At 46.0% G+C, this 20,406-nt stretch overlaps 1 protein-coding gene across 4 annotated transcripts in view; it reads left to right on the top strand.

Moving 5' to 3' along the window:
• Positions 1-20,406, top strand: part of HYCC1 (hyccin PI4KA lipid kinase complex subunit 1) — a 227,104-nt gene that overhangs the window by 161,215 nt on the left and 45,483 nt on the right. For all 4 annotated transcript variants that reach the window (XR_014225350.1, XM_082259372.1, XM_082259374.1 and 1 more), the window contains exon 8: positions 17,320-17,436. Coding sequence is in view for 3 of the 4 variants with exons in the window: in XM_082259372.1 (XP_082115498.1) it covers positions 17,320-17,436 (117 nt within the window). In the remaining variant the exon portion in view is untranslated. The remainder of the gene's footprint in view (positions 1-17,319; positions 17,437-20,406) is intronic.

Genomic DNA, 20,406 nt, shown 5'->3' with positions numbered 1-20,406 from the left:
GTCGGTGGACCAATCTTCACGTAAGACCTTGGCCAATCTACCTTATGATGGGTCTCGCCTTTTTGGGGAGTCCCTGGATGTGTTGATTAAGGGGATCACCGGGGGTAAGAGCACTCTCTTGCCCCATTTCCCCAAGGCTAAGGGGGCTTCTGGGAAGAAGCATGCTAATTTTCGGCCCCCTCAGGGGTCCTTTCGTGCCTTTCGGCCGCACTACAAGGGCAAACCGTTCAAAGGTCAAGGCTCTCAGAAGAAGCCCTGGTCTGGTAAACAGAAGTCCGGCCAATCCGGATCTGCAGCCCATAACGGTGCGGCCTGAAGGGGCGCCCTCACCCAGTTTTGGGGTGGGGGGACGCTTGCTCGGTTTTCTTCAGCCCTGGTTGGCCCGTGTGCGGGACAGATGGGTTCAGGAAATCGTTCGATCTGGTTACAAGATCGAGTTTCTCTCTCGGCCGGAGAGCAGATTTTTTCCCTCAAATCTTCAACTGTCTCCAGAGCGCTTGCGGGACCTGAGGGCTCAGGGAGTGGTGGTTCCGGTGCCTCATCGGGACAGGTTTCGGGGGTTTTATTCCAATCTGTTCACCGTGCCCAGAAAGGAGGGCAAGGTTCGTCCAATTCTGGACTTGAAGGCTCTGAACCGCTCTGTGCGGGTTCGCAAGTTCCGCATGGAATCCCTGCGGTCGGTGGTGGCTGCCCTGGTTCCGGGGGAATTCATGGCCTCCATCGATTTGAAGGATGCGTATCTTCACATCCCCATTTTCGAGGGTCACCAGAGATACCTTCGATTTGCCATTGCGGAGGATCACTACCAGTTCGTGGCGTTGCCCTTTGGTCTCGCCTCGGCTCCGCGGGTCTTCACCAAGGTGCTTGCACCGGTTCTGGCATTATTGAGGGCCCAGGGCGTTTCTGTCCTGGGGTATCTGGACGACATTCTGGTTCGGTCTGCGACCAGCCAGGGTCTGGAGAAGGACCTGTCTGTCACGATGCAAACTCTGCAGGAGTTTGGTTGGACGATAAATTTTCCAAAGTCGACACTGAGTCCGTCGGTTCGTCTTCCCTATCTGGGAATGATTCTGGACTCGGTGCAGGCGAAGGTCTTCCTGCCGGAAGACAAACTCAGGACTCTCCAGGAGGAAGTCAGGTCCCTCAGGGACGTTCTGCACTAGTCTCTGCGGACGTGTATGAGATGTCTGGGATTGATGGTCTCGGCCTTCGAGGCGATTCCATTCGCCCAGTTTCACACGCGGGGTCTCCAAGCGGAGATCCTGTCCAGGTGGGACGGGCGACCTCAATCTCTGGATCTTCAAATCTCGTTGAGTCATCGCACCAGAGAAAACCTTCTGTGGTGGCTCCAGTCCCCGTTGGTGTCCGGGGGCAAGTCGTTTCGTCCGATCTCGTGGACGGTAATCACCACGGATGCCAGCCTGTCGGGCTGGGGTGGAGTTCTGGGCGTTCTGTCCGCCCAGGGGACTTGGTCGGAGGGGGGAGTCTTCCCGTCCGATCAACATTCTGGAATTGCGTGCGATAAGTCTCTGTCTTCATCGCTGGACGGACCGGCTGCAGGGCTGCCCGGTTCGGGTGCAGACGGACAATGCCACGGCGGTGGCCTACATCAACCACCAAGGGGGCACCAGGAGTGCCCGAGCGGCTCGAGAAGTGGCCGACATTCTGTCTTGGGCCGAGGCTCATGTCCCGGCGATAACGGCGGTTCACATTCCGGGGGTGGAGAACTGGCAGGCGGACTATCTGAGTCGCCAGACCCTGGATCAGGGGGAATGGTCTCTCCACCCGGCTGTCTTCCAGATGTTGTGCGCGAGGTGGAGTCTTCCAGATGTGGACCTGTTCGCGTCTCGTCTCAACAACAAGGTGAAGAGGTTCGTGGCAAGGACGCGCGACCCTCGGGCAGACGCGTCGGACGCGTTAGTGGCCCCGTGGCATCAGTACAGGCTGATGTACGCGTTTCCACCGATTCAGTTGCTGTCCAGGTTCCTTCGCAGGTTACACTCGGAACGCAGCACGGTGATTCTTGTGGCACCGGACTGACCTCGCCGGTCCTGGTACGCAGACCTCGTGAATCTGGCGGTCGACGCCCCGTGGCGTCTGCCTCTTCGAGACGATCTATTGTCTCAAGGACCGATATACCATCCTGCTTTACAGTCGCTGGCTTTGACGGCCTGGCTGTTGAGACCGAGGTCCTGCAGGAGAGGGGTCTCTCTCCAGAGGTCGTTCATACTTTAATCAACGCGAGGAAGTCTTCCTCGGGGAAGGTTTATTACCGTACTTGGAAGGCCTATTTTGCCTGGTGTGAGTCCAGGGGGTTTTCATCCCGCACGTACTCGGTTTCCCGTGTGCTGTCTTTCCTTCAAACGGGTGTTGATCAGCGTTTGGCGCTAGCTACGATAAAGGGTCAGGTGTCTGCACTGGCCGTTCTGTTTCAACGTCCCGTGGCTTCCAACTCCTTGGTTGGCACCTTTGTTCAGGGTGTGCGGCATCTGGTCCCCCCTAGGCGGGATCCTCTGCCCCCTTGGGACTTGAATCTCGTTCTATCTGTGTTACAACGTGCTCCTTTTGAACAGATCGGGGAGATCTCGTTGTCTATGTTGTCCAAAAAGGTCGCCTTTTTGGTGGCGATCACTTCGGCTCGCAGAGTGTCGGAGCTGGCGGCTTTGTCCTGCAAGTCTCCGTACCTGGTTATTCATTTGGATAAGGTGGTCTTACGACCTAATCCTTAGTTTCTTCCGAAACGAGTTTCGGAATTCCATCTTAATGAGGATATTGTCTTGCCTTCGTTGTGCGCGAAGCCTAAACATCCAAAGGAGGTGAGATTGCATTCTCTGGATGTTGTTCGGGCGATAAGGGTTTACCTTAAATCGACTGAGTCTTTTCGTAAAACGGACTCCTTGTTTGTTCTTCCAGAGGGTCCTCGGAAGGGCATGGCGGCTTCGGCCTCTACCATCGCCAAATGGATCAGGCGGACCATTGAACAGGCCTATGCTTTGCAGGGGAAGGTTCCCCCTGTGCCTGTGAAGGCGCACTCTACTAGATCTCTGAGTACGTCTTGGGCCTGTCGTCATGGGGCTTCTGTAGCCCAGGTGTGTAAGGCGGCGACTTGGTCGACCGTGCACACTTTCACAAAATTCTACAAAGTAGATGTTCAGGCATCGGCGGATGCTTCCTTTGGCCGCAAGGTTCTTAGTGCGGCTGTTCCCTAGGGTCCCTTGTTGGGGACTCCTGGCTGTTGGGATAAGTTTTGTATCCCCTGGTTTTTTTGTCTTTCCCTGGGTTGTTGCTCCTGTTGAGCACTTGTTTTTTTGCTGTTGCCCAGCTGGTTTCCTTCCTTTGGTAAGGTTCCTTTCTTTGATGCGGAGACTGCGTTGCCTTTCGGCGCGGATGCGTTTCCCACCCCTCATGTTTGCACTGCTTTGGGACGTCCCCATATGTGACGAATATGAAGAGGCGGCGACTGTCGGAGGACGTAAGAGAAAACGGAATTTTTGTAAAATCTTACCTGTAAAATTCCTTTCTCTGAGTCCTCCGACAGTCGCCGCCCCCGCCCCTCTTTTGGGGTTTGGTTGTATACTCTACTGCTATTCCACTAAAACTGAGATATGGTTGCAGGAAGTAGGAGGGTATTGACTGAGGGGACCACCCCTTGAGGGTGGGATATGTTAAAAGCTTTGTTAACATATTCTGTTGCCTAGCTACTCCTTCGGAGCAAAGTCTAATACCCCATATGTGACGAATATGAAGAGGCGGCGACTGTCGGAGGACTCAGAGAAAGGAATTTTACAGGTAAGATTTTACAAAAATTCCGTTTTTTTCAGTGTTGTCACATGAAAAGATGTAATAAAATATTTACAAAAATATGAGGGATGTACTCACTTTTGTGAGATACTGTGTATGTATGTATGTGTATATCCCAGGAAGAAATTTGCATATGATACATACAATAATACTTGATGTTCAGTGACAGATCTATCTAGCTCTACAATAGTAAGGCACCAAGAACATTAAAGTGGAATTAAACCCTCCTTTCTCTATCGCTCATTGACAGACGTAGTCTTCTTGATTCTCAAGAGCTGGGTTATGTTGTCTCCGCAGGAGTAGGACTAGGCAGAAAGACAAAACGTTCTGGCTCCACCTTAGGGGCAGTCCCTGAGGGTATATCCTCCCTCTCTCTGCTACAGGGAATCAGTTTTTTTCTGTCTAGTCAGGAGTAAGGACCTAAGTTCCTTGCTGGGATCTTTTGGTCCTGGCAAGATTTTTTCTTTAAAAAAAAAAAAAAGAGAAAAAGTTTTTTTTTTTAGGCAGTTTTTCTCCAGTGTTTTTTTCCTGTGAGATCTTCAAGCAAATACGCCGGACTGGGCGACACTAGTGGTCACCCCAGCCGGCCTACGAGCGCGCGCAGACCATTGCATTGCGCTTGGTCGGCCGCGACACATTCAAGTAAGTATGCGGGGCCGGGCGACGGGCTGGGTGTTGAGATCCAGTGGTCACCCCGGTTTCTGCCTACGAGCGCGTGCAGACCAGAGCTCCGCGCTGGGTCGGCCGCGACGGAGTCCCAGTGGAGGGACTGACCTGGCGAGTTAAAAGTCTCGCTTGGACGCCAGGAACCAGAGAGTCGAGGCGTCCGGAGTGGTCCACAACCCCCCACCCCGGTGGAGAGGGTATTGTGAAGAGAGGGTGCCTGTTGGTTCGGTATGGTGAGTAAACGTTCCCTTTTTTTCTTTCCTCGTTATGAGGCAGTATGAATTATGGGCCCCTCCATACATGGTCAGTATATATCTGACACTAAAAGTCCCCCTTGTAAATACAGTATGTGTTTGGTGGGAAGTGGACTTGGTTTGAGAGCTAACACTCTACCCAGCAGACTGTAGCATTACAGCAGACATAGGAGGTATAATCCTACCTTATTTGTAGTGTATCTCCTGTAGATCAATAAATCGCCACTTAGCAGAGATGCAGGTGGATGTGCTGGGAAAACGATTTCGGCGGTCCGCCGCCATTTTGCCGTAGACCAAGTGCATGTATGTCCTCAGGTCACGCCGGCCGCCATGTTTTTGGAGTCTATTGCCTCTTGTATGGGGGCGGCCATGTTTCATGAGCCCAGCTACCTCGTGGAGAGCTGGGAACGCCAGAAGGCGTACACAGGGGGCGGAGCCACGTCCTTCTACCCGGGAAAAAGCAACAGCTCCTTCCAGTCTGTAAAAGACAGACGCTGACTGCAGTTGGTTGGAAACTTCACTGCATCGGTTGGTGAGCCTTGGGGGTCCCTCTCTCTCTCTGTGGGGATCGAGAAGCAGGTACTCTGAGGAGCGCTATTGCGCTAGGGGGAGACACATAAAAAAAAAAAAAAAAAAGTTTTTTTTGTTTTTTCTGGCAAAGGTGTCCTGAATTAACATGGACCCTACCACTCATGTATCTCCTCCGGATCCCCTCGAGGGGTCTGCAGGATCCTCCAGCACCCCACTGACGATTGAATCATTGTCAGCTATTATGGAAACTTTTGTGTCCCGGGTGGAAGTGGCTTGTCAGGGACAGGGCGCAAGAAAGCGACCCCCGCCTAACCCCTTATTATCTGAAACCTCGGATTCAGACTCTGAGCCTATTTCTGCAGTTGCAGGTACTTCATCTGGGATTGGTGTCTCGTGTACTGTCTCTTCAGACAGTGAGGAGGATGTTTCGGCATCAGCCATAGCCAGAGAGGAAGCGTTGGTAAACGCACTCATTGTATCTGTTCAAGAAACCTTAAGATTACAGGGTATTCCGTCGGAAATAGCTGAAACTGAAATCCCTTTTGGGACTAAAAAAACGCATCAAAGTGGCGAAGGTTTTTCCATTGCCCAAATGTTTTGGCAATCCAATCGAAGAATGGCGTCTGCCAAAACGCACTTCTGCTATTTCTAAACGCATTAACAGGCGTTATCCGTTTGAGGAAACCCTCATTAAGAAATGGACAGAACCACCTGTGGTGGATTCACCAATTGCTAGATTGAATAAAGCCACGGTTATTCCTCTAGAAGACGCTCCGTCTTTTAAAGATCCAGTGGATCGCAAGATAGAAGCTATGTCTCGCACCATGTTTACCTTGATTGGATCAGCTTTCAGACCAATAATTGCTATTGGTCTGGTTTCGCAGGCTGTAACTGAATGGACCAAGTGGTTACGCCGGGACTTAGAAGAGGTCCCTCAGGCGGTATCAGATTTGTTGGAACAAATGATACAGGGGTTACAGTTTGTGTGTGATGCAGCGTTAGACGCCACTCCATTATTGGCGCGAGCATCAGTCTCAGCGGTGGTTCTCAGGCGTACACTGTGGCTAAAAGGTTGGTTAGCCGACCAAGGTTCCAAAAAAGCATTGGCTAATATCCCCTTTTTAGGAGAGCGTCTTTTTGGAGCCAACTTAGATGAGATCATTAAGGATCTCACGGGTGGAAAGAGCACCTTTTTACCGCAAAATGTTAAAGGTAAAGGAACTCGTCAAAAACGAGGGCCTTCTTTTGCTGCTCACAAAAGGTTTTTTCGTCCCGCGGGTGAAAAAATTAAGTCCTCCAAAGCTCCTTCAGGAGGCTTCACTGGACGTTGGTCGGGCAAGCAAAAGCCCACCCCCTCCAGACCTGAAGATAAATCGTCCAAAGCCTGAAGGTGCGCCCCCACCCATAACTGGGGTGGGGGGACATCTTCGCCGGTTCCCGGATCCATGGCTTTCCAGAATCCCGGACAAGTGGGTTTGCGAAGTCATAAGGTCAGGGTACAAGATCGAGTTTCGACCTCTCCCACCGGCGCGATTCTTCCCTTACAATATTCGACTATCCCCGGATCGTTTAGAAGATCTGCGGAGAGCAGTCACGGATTTACTACAACAAGGAGTGGTAGTCCACGTTCCTTGGACAGAACGTTTTCAGGGGTTTTATTCAAACCTATTTACAATACCCAGGAAAGAGGGCAAAGTGCGTCCAATTCTGGACTTAAGGGCACTCAATTCTTTTGTCAACATAAGAAAATTCAGAATGGAGTCCATTCGCACAGTAGCAGCCTTCCTGCATCCAGGGGATGTCCTAACGTCCATAGACATCAAGGACGCATATCTTCACATTCCCATTTTCGCAAGACATCAGCGGTTTCTACGCTTTTCCGTAGAAGAGAACCACTATCAGTTTGTGGCGTTACCTTTCGGTCTCGCCACGGCTCCTCGGGTCTTCGCGAAGGTGTTGGCCCCAATGTTGGCACTACTGCGCCAAAGAGGCATATCGATTCTTGGTTACCTAGACGATCTTCTGCTTCATGCAGAGTCTCCTCAGACCTTGCTACAAAACATAGAAATTACTATAATTTCTTTACAGGAATTCGGGTGGCTGGTGAACCAGCAAAAGTCATTTCTGGTTCCCACCCAGAGGCTCGAATATCTGGGTCTAATTCTAGACACAGTCAGGACAAGAGTTTTTCTTCCGGTAGGGAAACTCCGGAAGATTCAGTTAGCAGTCCAGTTGTTACTATCCAACAGCTGGTCTTCTCTTCGAACTTGCATGAGGGTTCTGGGGTTGATGGTGGCTTCCTTCGAAGCAGTCCCATTTGCCCAGTCCCATACCCAAATTCTTCAGCAAGAGATTCTTCTAAGATGGAATCGGAATCCGGAATCCCTGGACAATCAGATCCGATTGAGCAAACAGACCAGAGAGTCTCTGGTCTGGTGGCTTCGGTCTCCGATGCTCAGCCAGGGAAAGTCATTTCTGCCAATAGATTGGACGATAGTGACCACGGATGCCAGCCTATCCGGATGGGGAGGAATTCTCGGTCAGTTATCTGTCCAGGGACTTTGGTCCCTGGAAGAATCCAGGTGGCCGATAAATGTATTGGAACTGAGAGCGATCAGACTTTCTCTGATTCACTGGACCGAGCAGCTCCAGGGCAGCCCGGTTCGGATCCAGTTGGACAATGCCACGGCCGTGGCTTATGTCAATCACCAGGGGGGCACCAAGAGTGTCCGAGCGGCCAAAGAAGTGGCTTGCATTCTTCGCTGGGCGGAACGATTTGTTCCAGCTATCTCTGCGGTGTTCATTCCGGGGGTGGAGAATTGGCAGGCAGATTATCTCAGCCGTCAGACTCTGGATCAGGGGGAATGGTCCCTCCATCCAGAAGTTTTCCACCAGTTGTGCCTACGGTGGAGCACCCCGGATGTGGATCTGTTGGCATCACGATTCAACAGGAAAGTACAGAGATTCGTGGCTCGCTCCCGCGATCCTCTAGCAGAGACCGCAGACGCACTGATCGCCCCGTGGGGGCAATACCAGCTAATGTATGCCTTCCCTCCTCTCGGGTTACTGCCAAGACTTCTTCGCAGGATAGAGGAGGAAGGAATTCCAGTAATTCTGGTAGCTCCGGACTGGCCTCGTCGAGCTTGGTACGCCGACGTGGTCAGACTGGTGGCGGACGTCCCGTGGAGACTTCCTCTCAGGGAGGACCTACTGTCTCAGGGACCGATCTTCCATCCTGCTTTACGATCGCTGGCTTTAACGGCCTGGCTATTGAGACCCAGATGCTGAAGGACAAAGGTTTGTCAGCTTCAGTTATTCCTACTCTAGTTGAAGCAAGGAAAGCGACTTCCAGAAAGATTTATCATCGCACATGGAAGTCCTACATTGCATGGTGTGAACCTCTGGGGTTCCGTCCACGGTCTTATTAGGTTAGTCGAATATTAGCTTTTCTGCAACAAGGGGTTGAGCAGAAACTGGCCTTGAGTACTATCAAGGGTCAGGTCTCAGCATTAGCTATCTTCTTTCAGAAGCCTTTGGCTACTCATTCCTTGGTGCGGAATTTCATCCAGGGGGTGCGACATCTGGCTCCGCCAGTGCGCGCGCCGTTACCACCCTGGGATCTTAATTTAGTATTGTCGGTTCTTCAGAAACCTCCCTTTGAAGATATTAGGGAGATTCCTCTACCTACGTTGTCCCAGAAGGTGGCCTTCTTGGTGGCTATTACTTCTGCACGCAGGGTGTCAGAACTGGCCGCATTATCTTGTCGTTCCCCATATCTGGTGGTTCATAGAGATAAGGTGGTTCTTCTTCCGAATCCATCCTTCCTACCAAAAGTGGTTTCAGAATTTCATCTGAATGAAGAAATTGTATTACCTTCCCTGTGTCCTAAGCCCAGTCATCCTCGGGAGTTTGCTTTACACTCCTTGGATGTGGTCCGGGCGATCAGGGTATACTTAAAAATGACAGACTCGTTTCGCAAGACGGATTCACTTTTTGTGATCCCGGATGGACCCAAAAAGGGGTTGCCTGCATCTGCCGCGACCATTTCCAAATGGATCAGACAGACGGTGGTACAGGCTTATTCTATTAAGGGTCGGGAGCCCCCGTTCCCTGTTAAGGCGCACTCCACTCGGGCGCTTAGTGCGTCATGGGCCTTTCGCCATCAGGCGTCAGTGGTCCAGGTGTGCAAGGCGGCTACCTGGTCGTCGGTGCATACCTTTACAAAACATTATAAAGTTGATGTAATGGCATCATCTGATGCCGTGTTTGGCCGCAAGGTTTTGCAGGCCGCCATTTGAGGAGACCAGTGGTCTGCCTCGAGGGTTTTTTTCCGTTGGAAATTTTTCTTTTGAGTCTCATTCTTTGTTTATAATGAGCCTTTAAAACTTCTAGTTTGGCATCGGTTGGGCCTTCTAGATTGGATTTTGATTTTTGTCAATCCCACCCCTCATTTGTGGCACTGCTTCTGGATGTCCCAGCTCTTGAGAATCAAGAAGACTACGTCTGTCAATGAGCGATAGAGAAAATCGGATTTTTGTAAGATCTTACCGTAAAATCCTTTTCTCTTAAGCTCATTGACAGACGTAGTACCCGCCCCTCTATCATTGAGTTGGGTTGGGTTAAATTCTCTGTTACTGCTTTAGAACAGAACTGATTCCCTGTAGCAGAGAGAGGGAGGATATACCCTCAGGGACTGCCCCTAAGGTGGAGCCAGAACGTTTTGTCTTTCTGCCTAGTCCTAGTCCTGCAGAGACAACATAACCCAGCTCTTGAGAATCAAGAAGACTACGTCTGTCAATGAGCTTAAGAGAAAAGGATTTTACGGTAAGATCTTACAAAAATCCGATTATTGTTTTCAGTCAAGGAAGCTGCTATCTTGGCCTCTATTTGATCTTCAACTGCCATGATGCTGCACATGTGATCAGTTATGACACCAGCCATTGGATGGTTTGACAGTTTGGTTGGGAGCACAAATATGACAGTTTTTTTTTTTTTAAAACCGTTAAATTGATGGGTTTACTTCCATTTTAACCATCACAATAAATGTTACAAGTGATTAAAATAAGAGTCTTCGAAAAACCACTGATGTGTTACAGCAATCTAAGGATCAATGCTTCAGAGTGAAATAGAACAAAACCGGTATAAATATGGTTCTAGCGTGCGGCCCCCATCTGTAAAAGAAGTTGCGTAGGGGCTAAGCTGGGAGTTGCCAGCCAGGTATCCCTGATTATAAGAACCCCTGTGTTGATGCACTAGCTTCTCCCTTCAGGGCAAAACATTGTGAGAGGGGTCCTGCCAAAGTACCAAGCTATTGGAGGGGAAACATTTTTGAAAAGTGCCCCAATTGCCCCCCACCCCCAATTTATCTCTGAACAGTTCCCTAGCAGATTTAAGGATCTATTGCTGGCTGTTTTCTATAAGAAAGCGATCACTTAATTGTAAACCATAGATCACTATTGTAGTGATCTGCTACAGAGGGAAACCAGGCAGATTTTGAAAGATGGATTTTGTACTTCAAATAAGTGTTGTTGACCTCGTGAAACAAATTCTTGAAAGACGCCAAGAGAAAGCTACAATTTTTAAAGTGAATAACTGTGGTAAACTAATGGCACTCTTGCACATTGACAAAACAAAAAGTCAGTGACTTCTTTAACTGCATTTCTGTGGATAGTCATAGGTGGTAGCCCACCATTGACACACAGGATAGTAGGGATGCCAGCGTTAGAAACTTATCCAGTGAGCAATGAACATTTTAGCTTGATCCGGCTGCTCGCCATAACTGATCCTAGTATGTATAAATGTGTAAACCTGTCAATGCCTCTATAACTAGGCATCAGTAGGTGGTGCCAAACATGTCAGGGGGGAAGGCCCAAGGAGTGGCATTGGCTGAGGATTTCACATCCATCCATACTAGGATCGGCTATGTCTAGCACCAGTTTTAAGCTAAAACCTGCAGGTAGGGTAGCCCTTTGAAATGAATGTGCTGCCCTACCCACAGGTTGCACGAGTGTGAACCTAGCCTAAGCACCTCGTGCATCTGCTTAAGAGCACAGCGTTTTGCTTGCAGGTCGGTAACATGAACAATTTACGAGCATTCCCAACCCGCAAAAGTGTGTATCTAGCCTTGTTGAGAGCGTTCTAGCAGGATTACAAGTCCAGTAGCTTCTTTTACTGCTAGGCTTTGTAATGGATTGACCTTAACTGTCACACCTGGGGTATCCAGTGGACCCTCCGCAGCCACTGAGACAAAGTGCTATTTTAAAACTGCGATGAAACAATTGCAAAAACTGTGCATTTTTAAATCAGCACTTGGGAATTAAGTCATTAGTTATTGGCTTTAGCATAAGCCCAAAATTCCCTGTCTTTCTGGACTGTTTGCTTTTACACATTGCTTGGGGTTGTATTATTCTCTTTCCGAGTACTTAGGGCCTTGAATATCTTGGCCCTTAGAGTACTTTTGGACTGTTTTTAAATGTAATGCATTACGGTGTGTTAAGGCAGCTTAGTTGTTTTGAATGGGCTGGTAGTGTACCTTAGCACTCAAAAGTAATGACATTACTTTTTTTTTTTTGCTATTTTAGAGCACCACAAAACATTGTATATGCCCATTAGTGTAATAGTGTTTTGTCTTGGAAAGGCAATGGTTGTCTCACCAAGGGGACTTAGCAGTAAACCCCATCAGGACCCTTTGCAGCCACTGGGACAAGGCACAGTTTAAAAATTGAGCTGAAACAAATGGCAACTAAAACATTCCACTTGGAAATTGGTTATTGTCCAAAATTATTAACTGTGCCTTGAGACCAACATTCCTTGTTTTTTATTTCCCTCCTTCCTCTTTCTTTAGCCCCATCACACTATGGGTTTTAATACAATACTGTTGTGTGTTAAAGCAGAAACATGGGAAATCAAAATAACAAACTTTCATACTCCCCTATATGGCTGCAGCATTGATGCGTTGCTGCAGCTGTCCCCTGCCAGCTCTATTTGCCTGCACACAGGACCCGAAAATCAGACGACAAAATACATTTTTCGTTGATGTAATGTGTTGTAGTGCATTTGTATTGTATTGTGTTTTCAAAGGAACAGCAACTGATTAATAGAAAATCCTACGATCTGGTAATGTACAAAAACAATTTTTGTCCCTTCGGATAATTTTGGATGAACTGTCGTGATCAGCTCTCAAAAGCTCAGTGCTAACCAGCAGATTATCGAACGATCACTTCAAAAGTGGCATTTTTTGTACGAATTTTGGATCGTGTGTACGGGCCATAAAACAGAGAACTGAGCATTCATATGAATGCTGATTGCTCACTTCTCGGTCTTCAGTGACTGTCAGACATCGCTCTCTGCCTCCAGTGATCACTGGAACACTGGGCTGTGGAGGCGGTGGGAGCGGCAGGCTCTTGGCGGCATGCTGAGAGGCTGAGCCAGCTTCCTTTTCAGACATTTGGTTGGATCCTGCGCTTAAAGTGGAGCTCCACCCAAAAGGTAACTCTAAGCACCCTTACCCCCCCCCCCCCCCCCCCTTGGCATGTCATTTTTTTTTTTTTTTGGGAGGGGGGGGAAGCGGGTGTCTATACCTGAACCATTCAGGAGGCGCAATGTGACTCGCTCATGAGCAGTGCGCACCCAGGTGGGTGCCCACAGTTTTTTTTGGGAGGGGGGGGAAGCGGGTGTCTATACCTGAACCATTCAGGAGGCGCAATGTGACTCGCTCATGAGCAGTGCGCACCCAGGTGGGTGCCCACAGTTGAAATGCCAGGGGGAGGAGAGGAAGAGAAGCGACTCTTCAGGTGACCACTTTGCTGGATCTTGGGACAGGTGAGTGTGTGTTTATTAAAAGTCAGCAGTTACAGTTGTTGTAGCTGCTGACTTTTAATAAACTCAAAAACGACTGGAGCTTACTTTTAAAATCATGACGTCAGCGGAGTGCAGTGCATTCCTGTGACCTAGAAAAGAAGTATGGCCAAAAAAAGCTTTTAAGGCAAGCTATTCATGTTGAATGGGCTGGCGAGCATACCATGTATCACATCAAAGTGTGTTGTGTTTTTTTTTTTTTGTTTTTTGGACTTTATTGCAGTGGGAATGCCTTCAAAGCAGAAATCTTTGTGGACTTGGTCTTACACTCAGCTACAATTTTATATGCACTTGAAGCAACACACATTGGGGTCACACAGCAAGATCAGTTCCCTCTAATTTACTATTTCTTCTATCTGGATATAAGCACGCGGCGTGATGAATAGGAGTATACATTTACTTCTCAGTCACAGGGTGGTAAAATGAGAATGTTGCTTGTGTACAATGTGTGCTGAGAAAGGGGAGGGTGATGCACAATGTGTGATGTAGATCAGAATTGCAATTACTGGGAATCTGTTCCCATGGTACAGTCCTGCGTGCCTGTTTATTGTGCACTCTAGTTAGATACACAGTGGGAAAGTAGCCTGGAGCTCTGTTATCAGCACATTCTGCACAGGGACATGCAGGAGACTTGGGATCATTATTTTCTATGTTCTAAATGCTCAACATATACAAAAAGTGATTTTTTTTTTTTTTTCTTTTTTACATGGTCTGATTAACCCCTCTGCTTTTCTTGGTGATCATTGTCTCCAATACAGAAAATAATCGGAAATGCAACATCTTACCATTTGTCAGACCAGAATACAAGAGAAGTCTTCTAATAGGTCCTAGACTGCAGATCTACTGTAGACATGATGGGTATTAACCATTTTGCACTTTGTGCAAAATTAAAAAGAGAACACTGCTAATGTGCCCCAACTGACCCCCCTATATCAGAAGTGACATGCGGATCTTCCTACCCAAACTTAAAACTGGGATTTCTGCCTAGATTTCTTCCTAATGGATATGATCAAAGGCTGTCCTGTATCTACCCTCAACTATCTGCTACCTGTCCCGAATGTTGTACTGAGGGCTCCTTCTTTCATATGCTGTTGACTTGCCTGAGATTGCAGGACTACTGGGAGGGGAGTCATCTCTGTCGTTTAGACTGTAGGGGAGTAGCGGTCCTGTCAGACCCACTTATATGCCTGCTGGGTATTAGAGAACCTTGGGGTATCACTACCTGTTAGAAATCACGGGGCCCTGTACAGCCTTCCCTGACAGGGCCCCCTTTCCTGAAAATATCAAAACTATTTTTCACTAAAAATATAGTAAAATCATTAACTAACAAACGTAACCTAACTTAGAAAATTCATGTTAAATCTAAAAAAATCTATTTTTTTTTTTTTTTTAAATGTAACTGGACCTGTGTGCAGGCAGCCTAGCTGCCTATGTTATGCTATGGGGATGCAGCAGTACGAACACAGCCCCAAACACAGATGACATATTTAGGGCTGCACCTGCACACTTATCAAATTAGGGCCTACGGCTGTGTTCAAACAGCCGTTGCATCCTCATAGAGTAACAGCTCCAGCTGCACAAACTTCTTATTCACACTGTATGGGTCAGAGAACTTGAGGTGTGAATAAGCCCTTAATTTTGTTAAATAATTTAAAAACTTTTTTTTTTTTTACAACGCTGTTGGTGGGGCATTGGTGAGATATCAGGGGTCTAAACAGACCCCTGACATCTCACCTTTAAACACAGTTTATTATGCCCAGTTATCAATGTATACAGGAGTGATTGGTATGGATCACTCACTTTGTCCATAAAAAAAAGGGAGGGGCCGGTAAATTGCATATTTACTGCCCCCTTCCACCGCTCTCCATTCTGACACATCCTTTTTGTATCTGTAGCAGCCGGCGGGACAGGAAAGGAATGCCCAGGCACACAGGCGGTAATAAGATGTCAGCAGAATGGGGAAGGGGGATTGGTGCGGAGGGGGTAAGTTACAGAACAATGCCCTGTGTCCGTGTCTCTCCCTGCAGCAGCTAAAAACCAGTGGGTGGGAGAGAAATCACCTTTCAGCTGTTGAAGGGAGCCACACATTGCATCATTCTCTAATTGTCCATCCGACCTGCTGCACTGATCCCCCTGCTTTCCGGGCCCCCCTGTGTGCCTGGGCCCCCTACAGGAGGAACAAGGTGCCCCCCCATCGGAGGCCCTGGGTATCACAATATCAAAAACTGTTTATTTTTTTACCGCCTTCTATGCTCGAAGAGAAAGATTTTGTTGAAATGGAAGCCACCCTTACCTCCCAATATAGCAGAGTGGAAGATAGTCAACAAGGTGCTGCCTCTGTACAAACCTATTTATGCCAGTCACTATTGTCCTAGGTAATTTGATAAAACGTGGGCATGTTGGACAGATGCTAAGGGTATAACCGTATAAATGTAATAAAGCATTTTTTTAGTGTTTACTTTGTAATTGCTTTCTGATATCAACACCTCACACATGTAAGGATAATCTGCCTCACTGTTGCCTTTGTGGAGACATGCCATAGCCATGCGAAGAGATAGGGAGATGTCAAGCATGCAGTGCTTACAGAACTTCTTACAAAATATTTTCTAAACAAAGGTATGGGACCCATGGCTTAACTACAGTACATCAAACACTTGAACATTGATCGTTCCCTTCTTTCCCTCTAACCATGTGTAGTCCGGACCAGGAATCCCCTCAACCACCACCATTACCAATACTGAGACTACATAGGGTTACCTCTTTCTTATCCCAATCTTTCCGATCCCATTCCTTCCTCCTCCCTTCTCTCTCTTCACTGATTTTCTCTTTCCTTTGTTTCTTTAGATACTTTTGCATTTCTGATACACTTGACCTAATTTAATATTTGAATCTTCATTGACCCTCTTCTGTGTTAAGCCCAGTACACATGGGTTGAATGTCTGGAAACAACCGCCAGTTAAAAAAAAAAAAAAACTGGCAACATTCGGCCTGTGTGTATATCAGTCTTTGCCGGCTTCTGTCGGACATGCATACTGGGAAACCACATCCAATAGACTCATGACCAGCACTCCCAGCCAATGTCAAAGTGCTGATCGGTGTCCTGGCAGGGGGGGGGCATCTCCCTGTCAGAACACAACAGCTCAGCGTGAGAGCTCTCCGAACTAATCTCGCATGGTTAGTACGGCGGCTCAGACTGGAGCGGACAGGTTTTTTTTTTTGTTTTTTTTCAGTGTGGTTGAACAAAAAAAACGAATACTTTGTACCTTTACTCGGTTAACAAAAAACGACCACCCCCCCCCCCCACTTAGAATTCTCGCTCTTATATCTAAGTTTTTATTAAACTATTTGTTCTTGTACACCAAATGTATGCTACATTTTAATGCCGTAGGACTTATTGGTGTTGCTTTTATTTTATTCCTCTTTTTGTTCAGTACATTGTTATACTTTAGCTAAAAATTCTAAAACCAATATTGTACATTTTCCCTGTTTCTTCTTTGAAAAAATTATTGAAATATATTGTAAGACAAATATTTCTAAACTAAAAAGATTCTGCAGGCCTAAGCATTCTCAGGCCCCTTTCACATGGATGTCTTTTGTTTCAATTAGCAGGGGATCTGTCTACTGATCTTCTGCTTAGCAGAGCCGAGAGGGCGTCCACACTTTTGTGATGTGTTGCCATGCGACTTGTAAAAAGGGTGCAATATTTTAGCATTTTTGGCCCCATAGATCTCAGTAGGATTGCATAAAAAAAAAAAAACCTCATAAAATGTAAGTGTGAACCTAGTGTAAATGGTGTGCATTTTGTGTAGTGGTACATATATATAAATTGTGTAAGTAGGTTACTTGGAATGTTCTGAGAGTCAGAGACAAAATAAACACAACCTTTTTTGGTAAAATGTCAGTCATCCATGATGTAATTTTATAATAATGGAAACAAGTCAGCATGGCAAAGACCAGAGATTTTGTTGCATAATTGAATATATTTTTGCCATAGACTGTTAAAACAATAATGAATGGAAACTTATTCTAAGCTATGTTCAATGGTTATTCCCTAGAAACCTCTTGCATTTGATTCATCTTGAAACCCCAAGTGTAGTAAAGGTTGTAGACTAAAATTTTGTTTTTTTGAGCAGTTTTGTATTCAGCAGCTACTTCTAGAACGCTTCAGTTTCCATTTAACGTATGAAATCCTTATCAATTTCTCCTGCAGACTTTGCCTCAGTGGATATCCTCGCCAAAATGCAAGAAAATTCAAAGGCTTGAAGAACAGAATACCAGTTTCCTCAGAGTTTATGGTCCAGCTTCTTACCGGCATTTACTACTCATTGTAAGATCAAAATTTTAATACAGTACCTTCAGCTTAATGTGCATCTACTGCAAAACTTTTTTTTTTTCACTAGTTTTGGATAAAGTATGAAAAAATAATTGAGCACTGTCCATAATACTATTTTTTTTTTTTTTTGCGCTAACATCCAAATTTGCAGGACAAGCTTTCGGGTTGCACCCCCTTCTTCAACGTCCTGCTTGGACAATGGGGTACACCCCAAAATTTGGATATTAGTGCAAATTTTAAAAAAAAGTGTTTTGGACAGTGCTTAATACGTTTTTTGTTTTCAAATGCACTAATACGGCTACCACCGCCTCGAACAGGATAAATTATGAAAAAGATAGGAGAAATCTCCAAAAGGGACTCCAGTTGGGTTGTCAACTTTTGCTTCACTTCATGTTGTGTCTCCTGGATAGAAATTGAAGAAATATCTGTTCCAATAAATATCTGCCCGAAGGAACACACAGGAAAAAAAAAAAAAAAAAAACTGAGGGATTCTGACCTTCTCTACCTTTTTTACTAAAACGAAAAATACCATTTTATTAGATGCACGTAAAAGTACACCTGTACCCAGATCATTAAACTGTTTTACATATTCTAAATACCCAGAAAAAAAAGCTGTAAAGCAAGCCATTCCTGTCCTCTATACAGTATAGCGGTTTTTAATGTGAAGCTACTCCTTCTGAAAGATCCTCAAAAATTAGGGCTGTACCACTTGGCATATTTCTGTGGCAGGTAAAGCCCGGTGTTTTCTGATCAGCCGCAGTTGGGAAGCCTATACAAATGAATAACAAGGCTGACGCTGTCCACTGCTATCTGCATGCACATGGAGCAATTGCCTGCAGTTAGAGACAGATGTGCCCTTAGACACAATTTAAACTATCTGCAGGTAATCACGCCATGGGCATCTATATACAGATAGTGTGAGCCTGTAATTGATTTGCATTGGCTTTCTTTCCACAGCTGACTGGAAACACCTGGCTATACCCGCCACAGAAAATGCAGATCTGGGAGGTTTACTGCTTTATTCGGCCGTGTGCATAAGCCCTAAATATGGGTTTGGTCTGTATGTTTGCATTAGAAGCCTGGCAGCTTGCCGGGATTCAATTGCGATAGAAAATACCTAGGATTTCAGTGCATTTTCAAAAATGATTTATGCCCCAAGCGAATAGATACAGAGGTGAATGAGGGCTTGTTAGAAATGCTTTTACTTTTATTTCTGAACATGTAAATGCTTTATTAGGCATAGGTTTACATTAAAGTGATTGTCAAGTCTTGTGTTTTTTTTTTTCTAGTAAAATAACAAATATTTTATACTTACCACCTCCCCAGAAGTTTTGCACAGAGCAAACCGGTCCATGGCTGGAGCTCCTGGCCCCTGCCTCCTGTTGAGTGCCCCCACAGCAAGTGGCTTACTGTGGGGGCACCCAAGCCAAGCTGCAGCTTTGTGTATCCATTATGACACATAGGTGCCTTTTGCCCCCTCCCCCTCTCCTGATTGGCTAACTGAGTTTAAAAGCATTGAGAGCAAATTGTGCTGCTGCTGTGTCCCAACCAATCAGGACATCACTGGATAGAGATGATCAGGTAAGTATTAGGAGGGCTGCTGCACACAGAAGGCTTTTTATCCTAATGCATAGAAAGCATTAAGATAGAAAACCTTCTGACTTTACAACCCCTTTAATGTATGTTTTGTCAGTGTTACATCCTGCAGTAGATGTGTATTTCTATGTGTATAAAGTCACACGCTGTACAGCTAATTTAGTCAAAATGTTTTATTTTTTATTTAGAGAGTTTTTTTTGCAGTCCAAGTCCCTATTTTCCATCATAAGAAGTCATACAAAATCCTGACCGGAAGTTAGAAATCCTTCCAGTGTAGATATATAGATCTATGCAATATTGATTTATGAGTAAAATGGGGGGAGGTTTAGAACCTGTAGTATCTTCCTTGTCCTACTGTCATGGGGACAGGAAAAGAGGTGAAAACTCCCAAGGCAGTCACCGATGACCAAAAAATATGACAAATCTTCACTTTTTTCAGCCATATTTAAAACTAAAACGTTTAGGATATAATTGGGCTTTAAACAGTTAAAATCAACGATTGCCATCTCATGTATTTGACTCCTATGACAACCTGCCATGAGTGAACTAAAGGGTGGTAGACAATAGACAAGGCACATTAGAAAATAGGAAAGATGGCAGTTCCACTCTACTTCTACCCCATTCCTTATAACAGTTTGGGATCACCTAAAGTGTCTTATTTGTATGTATTTATATCTGTGTGCCCAGCAAGCAATGGCAGTACACTTGCTGACTGCCCTAAGCAGTCTGTTGGAACCCTCATTTTTAATTAATTAAGCAATAACATTTGATCACGGCTAATTTTTGCAAGGGTACCTAAGGGAGGCTCATGCATTTGCCAGTGTTTTATGTAATTCACAAGGCAGTCTGTGTGTTGGAAAATTACTCTTATTTATACGGATGAATGAGACACGAACACTTTTTCACATTTATTAGTGAATGTTGAAGGTTTTCACATTGTCCACATTTTAAAGAATGATGCATTTATCAAAAAAACGAATGTAGAATAAACACTTTTATACTTTAAGTAATATCTTATTGATGTATCTGCGTCAAAAATAAGAGTGGATAGAGAAAGTATTGAAACCATGGAAACCACCACGCACAGGTATCCACAGCTATAGATGGTACAAGTTTAGTCGCCAGGAAACAAGTGGGTGGAGGACAGAAATTATTCTCTCTGCTTTGTTCAGGTTTGCTAATCCAGCCAAGGACATATGAAAGTGGGCGAAGAATGGGGTAGCCGATGGCAATGATGAGCCATGATTAGAAGTTACACCTTTTTGCTGTAACTTTGTAAAACAGGACATAGTGTTTATTTGGAATCAGAATTATTCTAGCTTTTAAAGAAATTTGAACAACTTGCAATATAAACTGGAGAAACCATAT

Source organism: Pelophylax lessonae (genome assembly GCF_965119305.1).
Source record: "Pelophylax lessonae genome assembly, chromosome: 5".
NCBI classification, from domain to species: domain Eukaryota; kingdom Metazoa; phylum Chordata; class Amphibia; order Anura; family Ranidae; genus Pelophylax; species Pelophylax lessonae.
This window is presented reverse-complemented; position numbering and strand designations above follow the sequence as displayed.